Here is a 22,308-nt window from a genome sequence, read left to right on the forward strand (position 1 = left end):
CTATAGTAAATTTAGAGATTTTGTGTTTTCTATAGGTTAATATTTGGTTTGTATGCTAGGTTGATATTCTTGTAGCCAATGTGTGCTAATTCAAAGAATATTTGAAATATGGTCAAAATTATCAGAAAGCAAAAATAACATTTAATTTATGTGTAAACATGTACAATTTTGAGGATCAGAAGTCTATCTAGATCAGTGTCCTGGCTCTGACAGAGGGGGAATAATTACAAGTCTAGTGAAGAGTAAAAGCAGAAGAAACAGAATCACAGAATCATAGAATGGCCTGGGTTGAAAGGGCCTTAAAGACCATCCAGTTCCACTCCCCCTGCTGTGAGCAGAGTTGCCATCCATCAGATCAGGCTGCCCAGGGCCTGACCTTGAATGCCTCCAGGAATGGGGAATCCACAGCTTCTCTCAGCAACCTATTCCAGTGCCTCATCACGATCTGAGTAAAGAATTTCTTCCTCACATCCAACATAAATCTCCATCCTTTTAGTTTAAAATAATTTCCCCTTCACTTATCACTGTCTGCTTATGTAAAAAAGCTAGTCTCCCTCATCAGATTCACTTAGGCACTTTTCAAACCTGTCCAGGTCCCTTTATATGACATTATTTCCTTCTGTTCTATCAACAGCACCATTCAGTTTAGTGTCATCAGCAAACTTGCTGAGAGTGCACTCAATCTCACAGCCCAGGTCATGTTGAAGAGCATGAGTTTCAAGAGAGAACCTCGTGGAGCACCGTTGGCCTCCACATGGTCACAGAGCCATGGACCACAACCCTCTGGCTGTGACCTTCCAGCCAATTCCTTATCTTCCAATAGTCTACCTTTCAAATCAGTATCTTTTCAGTTTAGAGATAAGGATGTCTTGTGGGACCATGTCAAAGGCCTTGCAGAATCCCAGCTAGACAAGTAAAGACCAGTTGTCCTTTATCCACCAATGCCATTACTTCACACAGAAGGCTGTACGTGTATGTTCTTATTCTGAACTATCCTTACAGCTTCCAGTTATTTTCAGTCATATGTATTTGCGTACTGAGTAACTGCTAGTCATTTTCTTCCTCAGTTTTGCCCAGTTTTCCCTTTGAGTTTGGATGAGCTATTACATTCTGCAGTATCATTTGCCAAAGACTACAACAGTTTTTATCAAAACTGTTGTCTTCTCTTTATTTGGAATCCTGTTAACTTCGTTTGAAGCTTCCACTTAGATTTACCAAAGTAGTACAGAACAGGAGTGGCCTTGGTCCCAGGGAATGTGTTAAAAGGAGATGCTTATAGGATCATAGTACCATAGTATGGTTTGGGCTTGAATGGACCTTAGAGGTCATTTAGTTTCAACCCCCCTGCCATGGGCAGTGATACCATCTGCTAGAAGAAGCTGTCCAGGGCCTCATCCAACCTGGCCTTGAACACCTCCAGGTCTGGGGAATCCACAGCCTCTCTGGGCAGCCCGTTCCAGTGCCTCACCACTCTCTCTTTAAAGAAGTTATTATTTCCTTATATCTAAACTAAGTCTCTCCTCTTTTAGTTTAAAACCTCTTTTCTTATTGCTACACTCCCTGATTTCTTTAGACTTCCTTAAGGTACTTAGAATTCTGCTATATAAGGTCACTCCCGAGATCCTTCTCTACTTCAGGTTGAACAAGCCCAACACTCTCAATCTTTCTTTGTAGGAGAGGTGCTCCAGTCCTCTGATAGTCCTTGTGGCCTCCTCTGGACCCATTCCAACTGTGTCATGTTCTTCTCACATTGTGGGCCCTAGAACTGAATACAGTACTCCAGGTGGGGCCCCCTGACATCAGAGCAGAGAAGGAGAATCATCTCCCTAACGTGCTGATCATGCTGCTTTAGGAGCAGCCCAGGCTACAATTGGCTTTCTGGACTGTTGCCATCTTATGTCTCCATCCAGTCACCTGCAGCTAAATACCTTTCAAAGATTTCCCCTTTTACCATACTTTCAGACAGCCTTGAATTCACTTGATCAGTTTCAACCTACCAGGCAATTCAATCTTATGTATGGGCTGTCAGACACGAACAAGAGCATTTTGTCTGCTCTTTTGTTGTGTATAAATACACAGCAGTCTTTTTCATGCATGAGTACAGGCGAATTGCTCTACTTCTGTGTTACGTCTGTGGACGTCTTCATGTCCATAGTGTAGCTGCAATGTTTTAACATTTTTATGTTGAAAAAAGATGTACTACTTTCATACTTGTCTCTCTCCAATTTGTAGATTTTTAGCACATTAAATTACATTAATCTGTAGGACTTTCCATTAGCAGAATAGTAGCCTGAAAAACTTAATTTAAATTAGACTTCCCATCTGTTGTTATTACTGTAATTATTGTTTGTGGTTTATGTCCATAAAATCAAACAGTGAAGTGCTTAGTAAAGCTGTGCCCTATGTAGTGGTCAAGAATAGAGCATATGGAGCACAGAGGTGCAGCAGAAGATTTCTCCAACCTCTCAATTTAGAAAAATACTGAGGACTTGAAGGAAGCTGTCTAAGATTTCAATGGAAAGAAAAGCACTTAAATGAATTAATAGAAAAAGTAGTGTGAGGGCAAAACAGCAAACTATCTTCTTGAATAATATAAATAAAGTCATTCTCTTTTTCTGGAAAACTTATAAACTAAAAGGAATAATCATGTGTTACTAAATATGATAAACAGCTGTCTGGAGATGAGCTGCACTCACACCTAGCAGCGGTTATCTGAGGCTTTGTGATTGATGAAATACAGTTTCTTTTCATGCTTTGATATTTAATGTATTCTATTTTTCCCTTTTTAAATTGTATGTATACTCTATAGTGTACATCTTTTCCAGAATAGAGCAACAAATTATTACTGTTTCTTAGCATATACATGGTTTTGATTTTATACTGACTTTTCCTCTCACAGAAGGCAAACATATTAATCAGTCTAAAATTGTTTAGATTCAGTAAAGACCTTTCTTCTAAAAGAGTTTGTTATTGCTTTGAAGGAAGTTCTTTCTTCTAAAGTTAGTGGTAGTTTTCTCATCCACTTCAATACTGTGAGCTCCTGATGGTCCCTTATGAAGACAGTTCCTCTGCATACAAATATCAGTACTCTCAAACAAGGTAACAAAACTTGAGTCTTGTAATGCCATGCATTTAAGGGAAGGTCACACACCTGATGTGATTTATGCATTGAGGATCCTGTTTCTTTGACTGCCCCTACAGGGAAACTGTAAGGAGTAATCTCCCACATGACATGGTCCCTAACTGGTGTACATCGTACACACAATGTATGTGTGCGAGAAAGATACTCACCAGTAAGTTTGGTTTTCTTGACTGATAGATTATAGTTATGTTTGGTCTTTCTGGAAAGTACGTAAATAAGTTCCCTGCAAATTGTTGCTATTACAGAGTGATAGTGGTGGAAGCTTCAGTCAGAAGTCAGAAGCACCTCTTACAGTGTGTGCTCCTGGTAAAGCTAGGGGCAGAGAATGAGTGCTGCCCATTACATATGAACAAGAGGAAGCAAAGCTTTGTACTGTTTTAGTTTGGACAGAGACAGATAAATGTTAAATGTCTGAAAAGATTCAGGGTTAAATGTTTTTTAATGATAATTAGATTAAAAATTGTTTAAATTCTCAAGTATTATTGGCAAGTCTTTCAGTATACAGTAGTCGTAGCTGAATGGGTCTTCAAGTGGTGCCAAATCACTGGATTATTGGGTTTTTATTATTTGTTGGTATGTGGGTATGAAGTGTATAAGGCATCATTATTATAGAAAAAAGCGAAAAAAAAAAAACTTTCAATATAGGTTTTGTTTTGTGTTTGTTTGTTTTTTTGTAAATGCAAGCATTTATCTACTATATTTGTAAGTTGATAGGATGCAGTCATTAAATTCAGAATTGTCTACTGCTGTTTTGGTCCTTTTTGCATTATTTGCATTGTTTTATTGCATTTATTTGAGCGTCATGACACCCTAACTGATTAAAATGACAATGCATTTCATGGAACATAGAAAATGCTTTGATCAAAATTAGTTCAAATAGAGTTTAATGTACTCAGTTATTTGTAAACTGATAGACTAGATTTTCGAGTGAGTGTGTACTCTAATGTATCAAATAGCCAGCTTTTCCTGCGGTGTCTCACAGAGATGTGTGCTCCAAATATTTTTTGGAAATATTCTTCTGGAAAATCTGCTTGATTTTGAGAGTGCTGTCAGTATAAAATGCAATGTGTCATATTAATAAAAGTGACTAAAATATGGTGTGTTCTGCTCTGACCTTCCCCAGTGTGTCCTTATTAATAAGGAGGTAAGTGATGTGGTCCGTTCTGCACTCTGGGCACTGAGAACTCAGTGTAAACCTTTCATGTAATCCTACCCTGGTTATTAAGCATTCTTATTCCTTAACTTCATACAGGACAAATATTTATCCTAATGTAATTAAACTGTTAAAGATCACAGAATCACAGAATGGTTGAGGTTGGAAGGGACCACTTGGGGTCATCTAGCCCAACCCTCCTGTGCTTCAAGTGGAGTCACCTACAGCACACTGGGCAGGATCACATCCAGGCAGGTTTTGAAAATCCCAAAGAAGGAGACATAACCTCTCTGAGTAATGTGTTTCAGTGCTCAGTCACCCTCAGGGTGAAGTTTTTTTCTCATATGTACATGGAACTTCCTGTGTTTCAGTTTGAGCCTGTTGTCTCTTGTCCTGTCCACCACAGCAACAGTGTGGCCCTATCTTGATGATACTCTCTCTTAAGATATTTGTACTCATTAATAAGATCCCGTCAGTCTTTTCTTCGCCCAGCTAAACAGGCCCTGCTCTCAGCCTACGTAAAAATACATCTGTATGTGTTCAGAAGTATGCAAAGTATGTAGTGTTGTTATTAATCCATTCAGAGTTGTGTATCATCTTGCTTTCAAGGTCACACTGTGCAGTTAGAACAGTCATAGCATGTTCTGGTTGATAGATGTATCTGGTAATTCATTTTTAATTACTATGGATTTTTCATTCTTTGTAGGTGGATGATTCCAATTGTGATGCTGAAATACTTTCCTTGCTCCTCAATGCCAAATTGGTGGTAAAGTGCATATCAACTGCCTTCTATCCTCGCCTTATTGACCACTTGCTGGCTAACCAGGCAGAAGGAGGCTGGGATGTAGAGGAAACAGCAAAACAACTTAAAGAAGCAGGGTTCAACGCAGAGGCAGGATCTCTCTTGCTGTCTTATCGAGGAACTCATCCTGCACTCAGGACTTTTACTTCTGCCCTCCAGACTATTCAGCATTGGATTTAATAATGTTGGATTTATTGATTTGTCTGGCTTTACTCTGGAGGCCTTCTACAAAAGGGAGAAATTGTTGTTCTAGTAACAAAATAACAAAGTTAGCTATCGTTACCTATGTTTTGAAGAAAATGCGAATAGCACATTTACAGTGCAGTTCCATATACCTCTAATGGTTTAAAAAAATTATTGGTGTAGACAGTGTAATTGTGTAATACAACTAGCACAACAGTGAACCTGATAAAGTTTTCTTACCAGAGAGGAATGTTAAATGATTACACTTTGACATGTAAATGAAAGGTTTGTAATCTGATGGGTTATATACAATTTGTCTTAATCTCTGTATGTAATTTACTCTTGTCATAATGTAAAACTAATGTAAAAATATAAAGATGTATGGAACAAAGTATCACAATGGAAAGTAATTCCTGAGAATTTCAAAACCTTAGAGTTTGGTATTGTGCAATGTTGTTTGCAGTAAGTAAAATATTTTACATTTATTGTAGCATCTCTTTTTTTCTTCTTTTCTCTCTTTTGCCTCTTTTTCTGAAATTCCCATTTCTCCTTAGTTTATTTGTAAGGACAAGCTGGACTTTCCTATGATTGTATACTGCTTTAATCTTAGAAGTGTTTTTCTCTGCAGTTTGGGAAGCTCCATCTCAAATCCATGACGTTTATTCCTACTTTTTGTGTGAAAGCACTTTCAAAGTATTTTACTTGATTTCTGAAAAATTACAAAGGTGGGTTGGTTTCCAAATGCCTTTTTGTTTTAATTAGTCAACGGATTGTTGATTTATTTTCTAAGATTTTTTTAACAAGAGAATTGTCCATCTACTACGTTGTCTGCACTACTGTAAGGTTTTGATGTTCCATATGTTAATATAAATTTGTTGTTAAAATGGATCTGTAAATCTTTGGCCTAATTTTGTGTTCAGATATAGTTTTTATGTTATAATGCACAGAAACTTTAGACACCGTAGGATCACACAGGTTGGAAGTGTCCATCGTCCAGGAGGAGATGTCCATCCTCCTCAAATGGGGTTCCTTTAATGTCAGAACAGGTTGTTCAGGGCTTTATTCAATCAAGTCTTGAAACCTGCCAAGGATGGGGTCAGTGCAACTCTGCCAGGCAGGATGTCCCCATGTTAAACAAGAGGAGATATGTATATAAAGATTTCAAAGCCATTTTGATGCAGCTTCTGCCATTTCTCTCATTTTCTTGCCATGCATGCTGTGAAGAACCTGGCTCCACTATGTAGATAATAACCTTCTTGTACGTACTGGAATGCCATATGGAGTCCTTCATAGACTGCTCTGCTCTCTTCAAATAAAAATGAAGAAAAATAACCCAGCAACAGCGAACACATTCTCGTGCAGTGATTGCAGTTCACAATTGAATGATGGAAGTATCGTGCCTACAGTACAGACAATGGTGATAGATTCAGTTAATATTGGTAACAGTCAGAATTCAGTGTGGGTGCCAGTGTTCCAAGCTTTCATATGACATGGAGATAGGTGATGTGAGTGCAAGACAGAGGGATTTCAGAAATAAACTTCAGTCATCATAGCCACTGCCCAGCTGCCTGACACCTCTGCGGGTCTTGGGCAGGCCTGAATTAATCACCTTCAGTGCTGACTAGCGCTAAGCTCGAGCTGGTGACCTGGGTTGGGTGTCTTCATGCTGAGCACTGTGGAAAGATGGGGAAATCCTGGCAAATAGTGCTGTAGGGACCTGCAATGTGAGCTCAGGGTCAGGCTGTCACTACTAACAAATAAGCTCTCTGCAACCTCAGAATATGATATAACAGTTTAAGCAAATCCTAGCAGCGACAGAAGGGGCTAGTTAGCTGTGTTTGCTCTGTGCTTCAGCAAAAACCTTTGTTTCTGAATTTTGTTTTTTGGCATAGGCAGGCCCGTCATTATGCAGCGTATTAATAAGCTGACTATATTGAGACAGTTTCTAAATCTCCCTTTTTCCTAATGCCAGCTTGAATCATAAAGTGAGAGGAGTGGATTAAGAGCTTGAAGAGTTGTTTCATAACACATTTGTATTACTGAGTTCTTTCCTAGGTTTCAGAGTTTAGCAGTGGGTGTTGATATATTTGTGGAACTATAACTGATTCTTGTTAGCTCTGTCTTTGATTTAGGATCTGTTTTGTTGTCTCCACTCATGCTTTGTGAAAAGCGTTCAGGTGTTTGCTTTCTCACCTTCCTTTAGCATTCAGAATGAGATTTTTAAGAGTACTTTAATTAAGATTATTAGCTTCTTTTGTACTAGCTGGTTACGGCTATCCTTCAGTGTTTTAAAGAAGATTATCTCATCCATGTATCTGATGTGCTACATACCAAATTCAAATGTATATTATTCAGTTATGTTGCCTTAATTTTGCTTTCTAACACAGTCTCAAGAGACCTGAGTCTGGTGCAGCAAAGTGTACTGGAACTGCAGAGAAGGGAAAAGCTTAGAAAAACATAGAAACATAGAATGGCTTGGGTTGGAAGGGGCCTCAAGGACTGCGAAGCACAAAGCAACCCCCCCCCCCTCCCCCTGCCACCAACCTCCACATTTAATATTAAACCAGATTGTCCAAGGCCCCATCCAACCTGGCCTTGAACACCTTCAGGGACGGGGCATCCACAACCTCTCTGGGCAGCCTGTTCCAGCACCTCACCACTCTCTCTGTAAAGAACTTTCCCCTGACGTCCAACCTAAATCTTCCCTCCCTCAACTTAAAACCATTTCCCCTTGTCCTGATACTATCTGCCCTTTCAAAGAGTTTCGAAAATGAAATGTAATTGAAAATCAGTAGATGTAGACAAACTGGATGACATATCTCTGGCAAGAGAACTTTGGATTATTCTGTAGAAGACATTTCTGTACTTCATGATGTTTTCTTCTTTGGTCTGTTTGTGTTCTCAGGTTCGTAGGTAAGCTCATGGCTGAGTTTTCTGACTTTGCTCTTTCAGGATCACGAAAAGTTAGTGTTTAGTGTCACTATAGAGCTGAGCTGTAGTTAAAGTTCTAATGAGCTGTATTGATTTTCTGTGTTCTGTTTTGCTGCGGTTACAAATCCATGAGAAATGCTTTCCCTCTAGCCACCACTACTCTTGATTTATTCTGTATACAGAACTTGCACCAATAATGAACACTTTAGTATATACATCCAAAAATAAGTAGCCTATCTTAGTATATCTTCCAAAAAAAAAAAAAAAAAAAAAAAAAACTCATAAAAAGGATATGTGTAAAGGATCCAGTGCTAGCGTTTTAGTAGAATGTTTTATATTTGAGGCCATGGAGTGACCAAGATATGCTAACAAATAATACTGTGTTGTTTCTTGGATATTTTTTTAAAAGGCTAAGGAAATCACCTCGATAATAGTATTCAACACAACACAGAAGAGCTGAACTGGCACTTGAGACTGTTCAATTTTGTCAGTTCATTTGATTTGTTTGTTTGTTGTGGTGAGGTTGTTTTTTTTGTTGTTGTTTTTAATCCTTTTTTGCTAGAAAAACACTGGTTAAGGTTTGCATCTTCAAGAAGCATCAAAGTAGCAAAATATGTCACATTCCTTGTGGATAAGTAGAACCAGGGATTTGGGAAGATCATAACTCACAGTGTCTTTCTCTGCTAGATGTCGTAATTGAAGACAATATGTCACAGCAACGCAATGCAGAGTGCTCACTTTTGTATCTATAAACAGTGCAATTCAGTGCTTGGAGTAGCTGTGTTTGATTCAGTTAGTTTCCTTGTGTAACAATTCCTGAATATGGATACCTTCATCATGAGGGTAAAAACTTCTACACTTGAGAAACACACTCATTTTTCAAGCTTGTTTTAGTTACCTCTACTTTCCCTTCAAAACAGCAATCTTGTTGAATATTCTCTACAAGGTCAAATTTCACAAAGTGGCCCATAGACTTTACTATGCTTTTCTTAGCAGAAAACTGTGTGAGGTAACACCTTGGACCATTTGCTTATCAGAAGGAAGATGCTCATCCAGCTCTTCTCCCAAAGGATGTGCTTATGCAAAAGGGTAGGATGACAGTAAACCATGCAGGAACTGAATATGCTACCTGCTCTCATCTCTCAGCAGATGGGTACTGAACCAGGAAGCTCCAGTTGGAAAGCACATTGAGGTCAGGGTGACATCAAACAACCACGACTGAAGTACATGGGAAAGGAGCCAAGGCAAAGATTTTGCTAAGGTTATATTTCACTGCAAAACCCCATGTGACTACCACCTTGCTGGTTTATTGTACTGACTGATGGTGATAGACTGGAGGAAGGGAATGAACGCAAAACTACCACTGCTTCATATTTCAGAAAAGAATTATTATTGTAGCATATGTAGCTACATGTGTTGCTGCTTAAAAATTTGCAGGTTCCCACATTTACGCAATTGAAGATCCACCCCACTTTGATATGTTTTCATATTCCATTTGTTTCAAATTGTGCCCCTAGTTTTTCTCTCAGAAAAAAAGGAAAAATAAGTAACAACAATAATAAAAAAAAGAACGTTGTTAACCCTCTCTGTTTTTATACACCATAACATACTCAGCCGTGTCTTTTCCAGCCTATTCAGTCCCCCTGTACTTCTTCATTTCTACATACTCTTTGGTCCTCCGCTTTTTTTTCTCTATAATTTTTGCATTCAGTTTTTTTTTTTTTTTTTTTTTTTGTACAGAATGTTGCAGACACATGAAATGTTCATAAGGGGCCATAAAAATGTTTGTCAAGTTGATCATTTGACTGTTACGGAGCATCTGAAAGCAGTTTTCGCATAGCATTATTCATTATGACCCTGAGCTCTCATTCTACATTGTTAGGAGTCATCTGGGATTACACTGCTTTCTACGTTTGTGCAGCTTAAAATTTTAAGATTTTTTTTTCCTTTTGTTACATCATCCTGCACTTACAAATTGGATTCTATTTACCAGTTTATCACCCAACCAGAAAGTTTCATTAAGACTTCCAAGAGGTTCGTTCTCATGCAGCTGTCACTTTAATACAAAAAATGTCTTTATCGGCATGCCTTGACACCTTTATTATTAGTCTCCTTTTGTAGACACAAAATGCTAAGCCCGATTCGAGTGCAACTGCCTGCACTTGAAAGCATCTAGCTCATTTTGCTGAAGATTAGGAGTATAAAAGCAGAAGTGCATATTAGGGTCCCACAGATGGCCAGAAACAGGCTCTTTTAGGTTGGTTAAAAGGCTCAATTCTCCATGAGAGCTCACTGCCCTCAGCTTTCATGTATATTTCCTCAGCGATGCTTTATTATGTGAGACAGAGATGCAGTGCTGTGTTTCCAGTGACTGAGCTTCTCACGGCAGAGCAGGAAGCTTGCAGCAATGAGCCTCATTTTTCTTTAGAACCTACTATTTTTTAACTATGTCTGGTATCTTCAACAGGTAATTATAACAGCAAAGAACTCATAGAAAGAAGGAAAGAAAACCATACATATTCTTTCTAAGTCTGCCTGACTACTGTGACCTTCAGAAATGTGAAAATCTTGTTTACTTTGATTTCTTCATATAGTGATAAATTTGATCTGTCTTTTTTCTGGACTTGCTTTGGGATTGGCTAACAAAGAGGTTGGCTTGGTCCTCATGCTAACGGCTGTGCTATTTTTCCTTATTGATTGAACCTTCATAGGATACACTAAGCTGTGCAAACAGAAGATAAACTCTGAGGCTATGTCTAACTCAGTCACAGCTAGACAAACTATTCAGCGTTTCTACCTGAACAGAGACTGTACTTTCTGAAGCTGCCTGGGAATGAATAGCAAAGACTCTTAAGAGCTTCCCTGTTGCACAGCCACTTCACCACCCCCTTCTTGTGTCACCTATCAATATCAGATACATGACAGTGACTTTTTTAATCTATGTTCAATTTATTTATATGCAGTTTTTATTGAAATAGCCTTAGAAATGGAACTATCTAATTCAGTCATTGATCAGCATGTGTAGCTCTAGCAAAGCCAAGTACAAATTCTGTAGAAATTGAGAACAGATTCATTCTTCTGAAGAGATTCATTCTTCTGAAATACTGTTCTCTGGTAGCAGGTGGGGCAAGCCAGCCTTTTTCTCAGGGCACAATTTATAAGGAAAATGAAGGAAATGATTAGTTAGTGTCAATCTCTGGTGAAAGTTGGCATGTATAAACCTTGTGATCACAGTCAAAATGTGTTGTCCACTTAACTTCTACTCCTCTCCCTCTGAAATCAGTGTCCTCGAGCAATCTATGCTGACACTATGACACTGAATGTCCTAGCACAACATTTCTAGGCTCATCTTGCTTACAAGGCACAGGAACAGCAAAACCAGCTTTGCCTGAGCTCTGATTTACAGCCCAATGTCCTTTGCAACCCAGATACAGAAAACTGCATGGCAGTCTCTTTTTGCAAGTCTTTATCTGTGTAATGTGCATGTAAAATATTTATTCTAATGAGCAAAGCAGATGTATGCTGCTTAAAAAATATAAAGTAATGCTTGAAAACAAATAAGCAGAAGGAGTTTAGTCTAAATAGTAGAACAATACAGAACAGAAACAGCACATGAATCCGGGGGGTGATTTTGATTAATCTGGTAGTACCATCTGCTCTGGTACTGGCAGAAGAGGAAAAAAGACATAACAGTATCTGAATGCAGCTTTCAGCAGTATTTATGTGACACATAGGCACTATCTTGTATAATCTTCAAAAGGGACTTCAGGTGCAATTTAAGTCCCTTGATTTTCTGATGAGTTCCATTCATTTAAGTGCTTAATGAACGTTTGTCATAGCACTGCTTTAAATCTTATTTCCAGTAAAGACATGGTAGAGGAAAGTGTAACAAAAACTAATTTAGGCTAATTTGGACTTTCATAGAATCACAGAATCCTCTGAGGTGAAAGTAACATTTAAAGGTAACCTAGTCCAACTCCCCTGCAATGAAAAAGGACATGCACAGCTAGGCCAAGTTGCCCAGAGCCTGGTCCAGTCTGGCCTTGAAAGTCTCCAGGGATGGGGCATCCTTTTGTGCTATAATTGCTGCAGCTGCTCCTTAAAACAAAGCATTCCTATTTAGGATGTATTTTGTCAGTCTTGGGCAGTTTCTTAAGCTTCTGGATGTAAGTATAAATGCAACGTGATTGTGAGAGACTAGGTGTGTGAAGTATACTTCCTATATGAAGTAAGGTCCAGTTTGAGGTGGTTCAAGATTTGAAATGTTTCAAAATTTAAGTGTTGGGTTGTTGTTAGCTTCACATCCAGGTGTGATCTATATCTCTTCAATGACTTGGTATATCTTTTGAGGAAGGAAACTCTTAGGAAAGCATTTAAATGGTGGAGTTTGTTCTTTCTTGTTCATAATGGAAGAATAAATGGTATGACCACATCAAACAGATCAGACTCCAACTGTGGTATTTTCTAAAATACTTCATTTATCACGGTTCTGGAGCTCTGAAGAGTTTGGTCTGGAAAGGAGTGAGAGTAGTGTCCTGCTTACAGATATGAACAATTTGGGTACATGGATGAAAGGGGCTGTAAGTTGCCAACTGTTTATAATGAGAGTTGTATGTTTACCAATCAGCTGTTGGTTCCCTCAGATCATTTGGCATTTAGAGGGCATTTATTATGCCCTCAGAGGCCCCGGAAGAGACGCATACTGAGAAAGCACCGTACCTGTAGGATCGTACAGAAGTTTTACTCTATGTGTTAAAGACAATATTCTTAGAGAGTTAGTAACGAACTCTCTAAGAGAGAGCATCTAAGAAAGAACATTCAAGGCTGGTGAAGGGCTTGGAGAATATGCCCTACGAGGAGAGACTGAAGGAGCTGGAGCTGTCTGGGAAAAGGAGGCTGAGGGGAGACCTTATTGCTCTCTTCCAATATCTGAAAGGTGCTTACAGTGAGAGTGGGTTTGGTCTCTTCTCACTGGTGATGGGTGACAGGATGAGGGGAAATGGCCTCAAGTTGCACCAGGGTAAGTTTAGATTGGATATCAGGAAACACTTATTTACAGAAAGGATTATTCAGCACTGGAATAGGCTCCACAGGGAGGTGGTTGAGTCACCATCCCTGGATGTGTTTAAAAACCTTTTGGATATGGTGCTCAGGGACAAGATTTAGTCCCTGGGGGTTGTTAGTTAGGGTAGTATGATTAGGTTGTGGTTGGACTTGATGATCTTTAAGGTCTTTTCCAACCTGAGCAATTCTATGATTCTATGGTCACAGTAACAAATGCACAAATTCTGCTCAAATCTGAAAGTTTGGGTTTATTTCTTTCCCCACCTTCATCTAATGATTCAAAGCTCAAACAAAAGTTTGCTCTTTTGTTTCACTTGGCAGGGGAAATTACTACATAGAGGATAGACCACATCTGATTAAATGTCAATGCTCTGCTTATGCCTGGATCTGAGCAATCTGATTCTTTCATTCAAAGAAAATGAAGTCTTCCTTGTGCTAGTTTAAGCATATATCTATTTATAAATGAATGTTTGGAAATGAACTTCTGAAAGAAGTTATTTTCTCAGTGGCTTTCTGGAGGAGATGTGGAAAATAGGATGTTCCTTGAGACTTTGGTAAATGTCAGTCAGTGTTTCACCTGACACTGGATTTTACCTTTGGTATTTCATTGTGCTCTGTATTTTTCCTGGCTGAAAGAATTGGCAAAAAAAAAGGGAAGGACTTATTTTTGAGTCATGAGAGTAGTTTGCAGAAGTACTATTGGAGTCATCCATTCTGTCTGAAGCCAGAAAGAATAACTCCTTTTTTTCTTACAATTCTATAACCATATTTCTGTATAAAACCAACAACATTGAATAAAAATAAGGGTAAAGGAAAACCAAAACTTTTGCACTTGGCACTTTTATAACTGCAGGAGCTTTTTAACACAACATGTTTACATCTAATTCCATGAAAGGTCAATAAAGTACTTTACAGTTGCCCACACGAGGCCTCTGAAAATAGTTGGTCTTTTTGATAATTTCTCTGTACTGCAAGACCCTGCTTTATATGTGGCAAATGATATTTACTTAGAATGTTGTTTTTTTCTCCACCTTTAGGAGAAAATGCCAGATATGTAAGGAAAGTCAGACCTTGCTTGTGGATGTTTTGCTTGTCTTAGTTTTGGCTTTGTTATAGAGTAATGCTCCTGAAGACTGGAGGGCTCTTACATACCCAGAAAAGAAAAAGTAGCTGTAGCTCAATCTGTTAAGTTTCAGACCTGAAATGCAGAGATCACGTTCTAAAGTGTTTCCATGATGTAATGTTCAGTGTCGTTCTAGTTGCTTTTTTGTGTGGTTTTTCTTTTTTGCTGGCAGTTTTTGGCTTATGAGATTTTTAACATAGGTTAAAGACTGTTCTTGACAGCTGGGGGAGAGGCCTTTGACAGCATGAAGAAAATATTCTTCCTGGCTTACCATACCAGTTTATCTATTGTCCTAAGGATGGTAGAGCAAACCAACATCTAATTTATTTGGGAAGTCTTCTATGATAGTTTTTGCAGTGACTAGTTTCAGCTTCTGGTTTTAATCACAATTCAATAATTAAGGATTAAGTCTGCAGGAGGATAAAGATCAGCAAGCTGGATTTTGTTATCCTGAAACACCTCTGTGTGACTGCTCTGGCTGCACACAATTTCATGTCTACAAAGGCATTGATAAGGCAACAACATAACTTTGGGGAAAAGAGTACTGTAACTCCTGGTGTCCTTAGAGTAAGTTTGAAAAACACATCCTCCAGTGTTTACAGAGCTGCCACTGGAGATTACTGAGAAGAGCTGCGCATCCATGCATGGGAGATGGTAGTGGACAGCCAACATCTCAAACTCCTGTTTTACTGATGAGATTGGCTTAACCCTGGACCCGAGATCCCTTCTCTCTATCAGAAACTAGCATTTAGTGGTGGTGTGGAAAACAGCGTTTTGGGGCTGTTTGATGTCAAGCGTACTTGGAGCTGGCAGCTTGTCTGGCTCTTAAAAGCTGCAGATCAGTTTGCATTGCTTAATGCATTTGTAACTTTGAGATGTTGACCTTAGGGGATGAAATTTCACTTGCCTGCTCTTAGCAGTTAGTGGATTGTGTGGTGAACTGTAAGAAGCAAACTATGGGGCAAATAAAGGAGGACTTTGTGGTTGCTCATTCTCTTGCAGTCTGACCAGATTTCTCCTTTCTGGCTTAGAGAATAACACCCATTAGCACTTCTCTAGCCCCAGTGATGTACAGTCACAGCTTGTGATATTTCAGATTACTTAAGTTGTGGTAGAAGCTTTGGTAGAAGTGTTTACTTTTGTCTCAAAATGGTAACTGTAAGATTATTGATATATTTTTGGTTGTCATTTTTTGAAACGTCCTCTGAGAAAGAACATTCCCACAATCTCGTAAAGGGGGTATGTATATTTAGCATACATAGCTGAACCAACCAGGTTTCTCTTTCTCCAACATCTCCATAAGATGCAGTATCAGTCCTGTTTTTGCTAATACTATATTTATGCATGCAGCTTGCTGTTTGTAGAGTTCATGAGTACCACAAAGGTCCAGAGACCTCAACCAGGTTGTGTCTGTTCTTCTCAGAGATGTGCCAGAAGAAAGAACAGCCTCTTTGGATGGTCTTCCTAGCTCTTTCAAAAAAAATTGCATATAAGGTGGAAAGAAGACAAATTGGAGAATGGTAAGTTATTTCTTTAATTTCTGAGTAGTTGCGTGGTCACTTTGTTTTTTGTCTGCCTACTCCATTTGTTCTGCTTTGTCTGTTAGCCACAACATCCATGTAAAATGTCTGAGGGCTTCATAGGACTGAAAAAAAATTAAAGAAATTGTTTTTTCTAGAGCTATTCCAGCCATTTCTAAAGATGAAATTAAATGGATGAATGTTGTCCCTATTGAATTTGAATTACTTCCAGACATGCTGGGATTTTTACTCATTTTTCTTATTTTCAATATTTCAGTGATTATTTTTAAACATGATTTTTATTCTCTTTATTTCAGATTGCATTACATTACATTTTTAGGCGTCTTATATTTTTAATCAATCTGTGGCTAACAGAATTTTAAAGCCAAATACATGCTTTTATTTTGCTCATGGTTTACCTAACTTAAGTGCTATTAAATGTTTATAAGAGATGGACAAGACAGTGATAGAGGTGCATTTTTAGGCTTTTTAAATTTTTAATTATTCATTTGATTAACAGGATTTTAAAGCCAAATACATAGTATTATTTTGCTCCTGGATTCCCTAACTAGAGCTCGTTCAGGTTTTTTTTGTAAGAGAAAGATGAAACTGCAATAGAAGTGAATCAGAATCTGGGATATGTAAACTCCATAGATATCCCTGTGAATAGCAGCAGAAAAGCCTTGTACAGATGTTCAGAATAAAATGACTGAAAAGAGCTTCAAACCCCACTGCCATGAATTCATGGCTCTTATCCTAAGGGGTGTTTGTGATTCCTTTATGGAGCCTGGGAGAATGCTGTGAAATAATCTGTCTGCCAATAATTAGATGATGTTACACAGATGCATTAGGTCTGTGTTTTGATTCTGTAAGGATTTCTTTCTGTCCTGGAACTAACTTCATATGGTGCTTTTCCTTAACCTGCTTGAAGTGGCAGGACTTACCAACCTTGTGTATGTAGGCTGACAGATGAGATAAAGCTCAGACTCTCAAAAAGGTGGGGAGAGGTTGACAAAACACTGTCCTGTCTTCCTCTTTCCCACTCAGACCTGGTGATTTCTGCAAGTTTCTCTTTTGAAAGTCTAGACAGTCCTATACCCCAAGCGGAGCCTGTGCAAGAGTGGGGTTCTGCTCCCCATGTTTGTGTAGCACAGCAGTGCAGCTCTGAAATGTCCCGTTTCCATTTCACTCACCTCTGATACAGAGCTGGAATTGGAGAGGAACAAAGGAGGGACTGCCCCAGAGAACGTTGGGCAACAAACAGCTATGCACGCACAACTTCTCCATTTGGACCACTTCAGGATCCATGGCTGAGGCTCAGGTCAGTCCTTGGGTATGCTGGTACTCAAGAGTGCAGTTAGAAGAGAAGCAAAGCCTGGAGTTGTTTATAGCAGGGCTCCAGGGAGCTTTCAAAGGTTTTTCAAGGCCTCTGTTCTCATAACAGTCCTGTATTTCTCCATGTCCTAATCTTAGTCCTAAATATATCACTTCACACAGATCAACTGTTAGTTCCATCTATAACTATGTTTATACCATACCATAACTTATAATGAGCTAAATTAGACATCATTTTGCTGTTTAATGGAAACACGCTTTTGTAGCCAATAAAGCTAAAACAGAGCTTCGTGCAAATCAAGGGAAGTTAAAGGAAATGAAAAACTCTCAGTCCCAAAGCACTGAAAAGTCAATCCAAAACATGTGGGCTGTTATTAGGAATGGCAGTAGTAGGCTAGTGATTCCATTACTGATGTCCAGATTTTTAGACAGGGAAGGAATGCATTCGTCTCACTTTATCTACTACTGATATAAAAGCAACGTTTTATATCTTCTGTTTCTTCAATTTTTAATTCTTAAAAAAAAATAATTATGAAGTCCAATACTTATGGAAGACAAAACTGACATGATTGATATTTTTATTTTTTATTTTTTTAATCAGGCCTTTTGTTTTTATAGAAAGCTAAGAGCTCATCACCAAGAAGGAATAAATTTACGTGGGAGAGACTTATTAAAAATTCATTGTACTGAATATGCAAGGCCGTAGTCGGTCTAGCCCTGTCATATTTCTGCAATGCAGAATGTAAGGCCCCTTAATCTAAGAGCAGGATGTTCACTGTGTTTTTGCCCTGGTTCAAAATGTATGCATTTGCATTTCAGTAATCTGATATGGTACCCTACATTTCTTTCCCCAGTATTCATCATCACTGTCTTGCTAGAAACAGCCCCATTTCCAGTGCAAAGTTCTTTTTTTTTTAGGCTTGTTTGCTTTTGCCAAATGGGAAAAATCTGTTGCTATTTATTATAGTGCATTTTACAAATTTTAATTCAATATGTCTTGTCAAGTATCAGTTTATCCTTCTGTATCCAGAACTCTAAGATGCATCTTCCTTGCTTACTGAATGCTTTCCTCATAGCTACTCAAGTACTTGGAAGTGTTATTTTCTGTGATTTCAAATCCAAGTTTTCACGGATATTCTATTATGCTTATCTGACATAAAAAAAATGAAAAATTCTCTATCAGGGAGGTGGAGATGAACTCCAAATCATACATCTTCAACAGCAAGAAAGTCAAACCAGTGACAACAGACAGAAACCAGTTTCTGCATGAGAAGGTATCCTGTTTGAAGCAGTGATTTGACAATTTCAATTAGATGCTGTAACAAGTTCCAAGATGAAGCCTCTGTAAATTAATGCCAAAAGCTAAATAATATCTTTGGGCTAACAGTAATGTTTTCTTTACAGTGCACTTAAGTCATTTTCCAGTGATGCCAGCAATGGAAAATGTGATAAGCTTGCACGGAATGGAAGAAGGTGTTGCAAGGAATGTCTTATAACATGTGGAGATGTTGCAGAGTCCTGCTATTGATCCCATAATTCCATTTATTTTGTAAATATTTTCAGTGGCTGAGCATCCATGAAGTTCTCTACACATTCTGAGAATAGTAAAGCACAAAATAGACGCTGATACAATCATTTGTCTATCCCCAAGGTTGAAGCAGCAGCATTTATATCTAGAATATCATTCAAGGATATCTGTCAGGGTTTTTAGTCCGTTCTTAGATATGTCCTGTAATGATATTCTACACTTTCCACAGATAATCAATCCTACCAATTCACTGTTATCTTACAGAAAACCTTTGTTTTATTCAATTTTCCTAAAAATGTAGTAGAAAAAAAAATCCTTTTCTCAAATTAACTGTTAGCATCTTGGAGATCATTTCAATGTTTTTTCCTTCCTTATAACCTTTTATATTTTGAAAACCATTTAAAAAGATCTTCTCCAGCTTACAAAAATATTCTTTTTTTTTTTTTTTTCCAGCTCTTATTCTTCTTTTTCCTTCTTACATTTTAGAACTCCTTTGGATTCTCCTTGAATTGTCAAATTTTATTTGAAATACTGTACAACAGATATGGCCTTGTCAGTACTTAGCAGAATAATAAGCTCTCATGGTCTTCATTCAGTGTTCCTTTACCTTCCTGTTGCTCTTTTGACAACCATCTCGTGTTCTCCAATAATTTTAATAATTTTGTTTGTGTTCTACTGTAACCCTAGCTCCATTTCTGTATTAGTATTGTGTAAAGAAAAAAGGTGTAAGCACATGTTTGTGCTTACACCTTTTTTCTTTCTTTGATTGTGCCATTTTTTGTTACATTTCATGGCATTTATTCAATAAGAGGCTTTAGCAGAACGTGCTTGAGATCTTTAAGGCATTTGTAGCATCCACAAATTGTTTCTGGTCTATCAACTGTATCACTGCTGAAAAGTCAAAATATAATTCAAAACCTATGACAGATATTCCATTTCGTCTCCTACCTTTCCATGATAAAAGTAACTGTTAATAACAATTCTCTGAACATGTTGGATTTTTTATTTTTTTTTCTTCAATTGGCTGTGCCAGAACCTAATATTAACTCCATAGAAATGATATTTCCCTAGTTTTCCTATGTAAATGTCAAGTGCCAGAAGCATTACTAAAGGCAAGAAATGTATTTCCACTATTCCCATAGCCCTACCAGAGAAGCAAATTTGATTAGTGGGATACCACGTGTCTCAGGAAATCCATTTTTATATTTCTTGCCAAGTTAATATTATCAAGTAGCTTACAAAATAATTGTTTTATTTTTTCCACTTTCAGCTATCAGAGCTTAACCTTCAGTTGCCCAGTGAAGATTTTCGGGGGGCTTTATTTATTTATCTATTTATTTATAATGTGTTAAAATATGTATTATGGTAACCTTTTTTTTCTCTGGAACATCTCTTATCTTCCTTGAACTCATGAACATAGATTTGAAGGTTACTTCTGTTTCTTTCTTAAATACCTATGTAAATTTTCATGAGGCTTAGCTGCCCTGACTGCACCTCACTCATCTTTAATGAAGTCTTTCATTTTACAGCCTGTTTTACTGTTGCCAGTTACAAATGCTAATTGTGTTGAGTATCTATTCACATTTAATCTTAGGAAAATTGGAGCAAAAAAACTTAAGTATTTCAATTCTTTTCTTTATCTGCTATTTTTGTCCTTTGCTAATGAATGCTATCTTTGTTTTATTTCTCTATATTTTTCAAATGCAATTACTCGTCTCTTACATCTCTTGCTTATTTTTGCTCCCTCCTTTCCTTTTCACTTCTTCAACCTCTCAATCTTCTTTTTTGCATACAGAATAATCCACATCTCTTCAGTTGCATTGCATCTTTCCTTTTCTCTTTCCTTGTTCGCTCAGTTGAAACATGTTGCCTTTTTTTTCCTTCCAAATGGAATTTTCTTCCTATTTAGTAATATCTAGCTCCAAATCCATTACTATGAGTGGATACATTGTTTTGTATTTCCCAAAGCTTATTCTTACTTGCTGTTATGCATCTGCTCAGTATTATGAGATTCTTATGCAGCATCCATCATTCAGAATGTTAATACTTTGAATCAGATTATTTGATTGTAATTATTGGAATTACAGTTATTGTGATTTTGCTTAGATCATTTCAGGAAAAATAAACATCCTAGCATAAGTTCCTAGACTGCAAAGATGAACTCCTGTGATGAGAATTCAATTAATGAGAAAATTTACTTTTTTCTTTCCCTTTTCTCCTTAAGAACTGTTCATGCAATTTTTGACTCTTACAAACACCCTCAATGGATTTGTGAGGCATTACTCCTTGTCCAGGTATGCTCACCACAGCCAAATTTAGAGATCTACTTTGTACATGTTTACATATGGAAAAATAATCTTGACCGTCCATTGAGAATAACAAACATTTTGGGGAGTTAATTCAGTTTGACAACATAAGTAAATGTCTGGTTTTAGATGCTGCAATCTACAAACACTCATTTTACTGGTTTGTCTTTTCTTGAAACCTCATTCTGCCTCTCCGATTTCTTGTTTTCCACCATGTTCATGATGTACAGTTATAAAGAATTAGTGAAGATGTTCTGGATGTTCTGCTCTGGCACTATGGCACTATCTTTTCCGTGTGCTGCTTTTTTTTTTTTTTTTTTTTTTTGGTACCTTGATCTTCTGGTTGCTTTAGAGATACAATTGTCAGTCTTTCTAACGACTTTCTACTTCTGATTTGTATCAAAGAATAGTTACTGTACATTCTCTATAGCCTAAATACTGTTTTACTCATTTTTTTCCTTGTCTTAATTTTTTCTTCAAGAGTTTTCTTTATTAATTCCTTGCTTTGATATTACTCTGAATATCATTTTATTTCTAGCAGCCTCACATAACCAATAACATAGCCTTATGTTTCATTCTTCAGCACTCTGCTCTTAGCTTTTCATGAGGAAAGATTCACTATTTTTTCAGCCTCTAGGATGATGTGTTTAAGCAATCTGTTTTTACTTGCAAAGTTCTAATCTTTTTGCTTTTATTTGTAACCTGATATTAAGCGTTCTTATTTTTATGCAATGTTCCTTTAGAAATGAATAATGTATTTGGAGGAGAGGAAACTTCATTTTTTTTAATGCACCCCACCACCCTCTGAGTAAAAAATTTGTTCCTAATATCTAACCTAAATCTCCCCTTTTTTTAGCTTAAAGCCATTCCCCTTGTTGTGTCAGTATCAGACCATGTAAAAATTTTGTCCCCCTCCTGCTTGTAAATTCCCTTTAAGCACTGGAAGGCTGCAAAGAGGTCTTCTCTGGAGCCTTATTGTTTAGCTTTCTACTAAACAAGCCCAACTCTCAACCTTTACTCATAAAGGAGGTGGTCCAGTCCTCTGTTCATCTTCCTGGCCCTACTCTGGACCCACTCCAACAGTTCTGTATCCTACTACTGGTGACCCCAGGCTTGAACACAGCACTCCATATGGGGCCTCATGAGGGCAGAGCAGAGGGGGACAATCACCTCCTTCTCCCTGCTGGCCACCCTTCTGTTGATGCAGCTCAGGAATACTTC

At 37.8% G+C, this 22,308-nt stretch overlaps 1 protein-coding gene across 1 annotated transcript in view; it reads left to right on the top strand.

Moving 5' to 3' along the window:
- Window positions 1-6,168, top strand: part of NBAS (NBAS subunit of NRZ tethering complex) — a 160,150-nt gene extending 153,982 nt beyond the window's left edge. The window contains exon 52 of the mRNA XM_042823108.1: window positions 5,002-6,168. Coding sequence (XP_042679042.1) covers window positions 5,002-5,277 — 276 coding nt within the window. The 3' untranslated portion in view covers window positions 5,278-6,168. The remainder of the gene's footprint in view (window positions 1-5,001) is intronic.
- The last annotated feature ends 16,140 nt before the right edge of the window (window positions 6,169-22,308 follow it).

The sequence above is a fragment of the Centrocercus urophasianus genome, unplaced genomic scaffold (genome assembly GCF_019232065.1).
Source record: "Centrocercus urophasianus isolate 14NV4802_14NV808 unplaced genomic scaffold, USGS_Curo_1.0 seq_10, whole genome shotgun sequence".
NCBI lineage: Eukaryota > Metazoa > Chordata > Aves > Galliformes > Phasianidae > Centrocercus > Centrocercus urophasianus.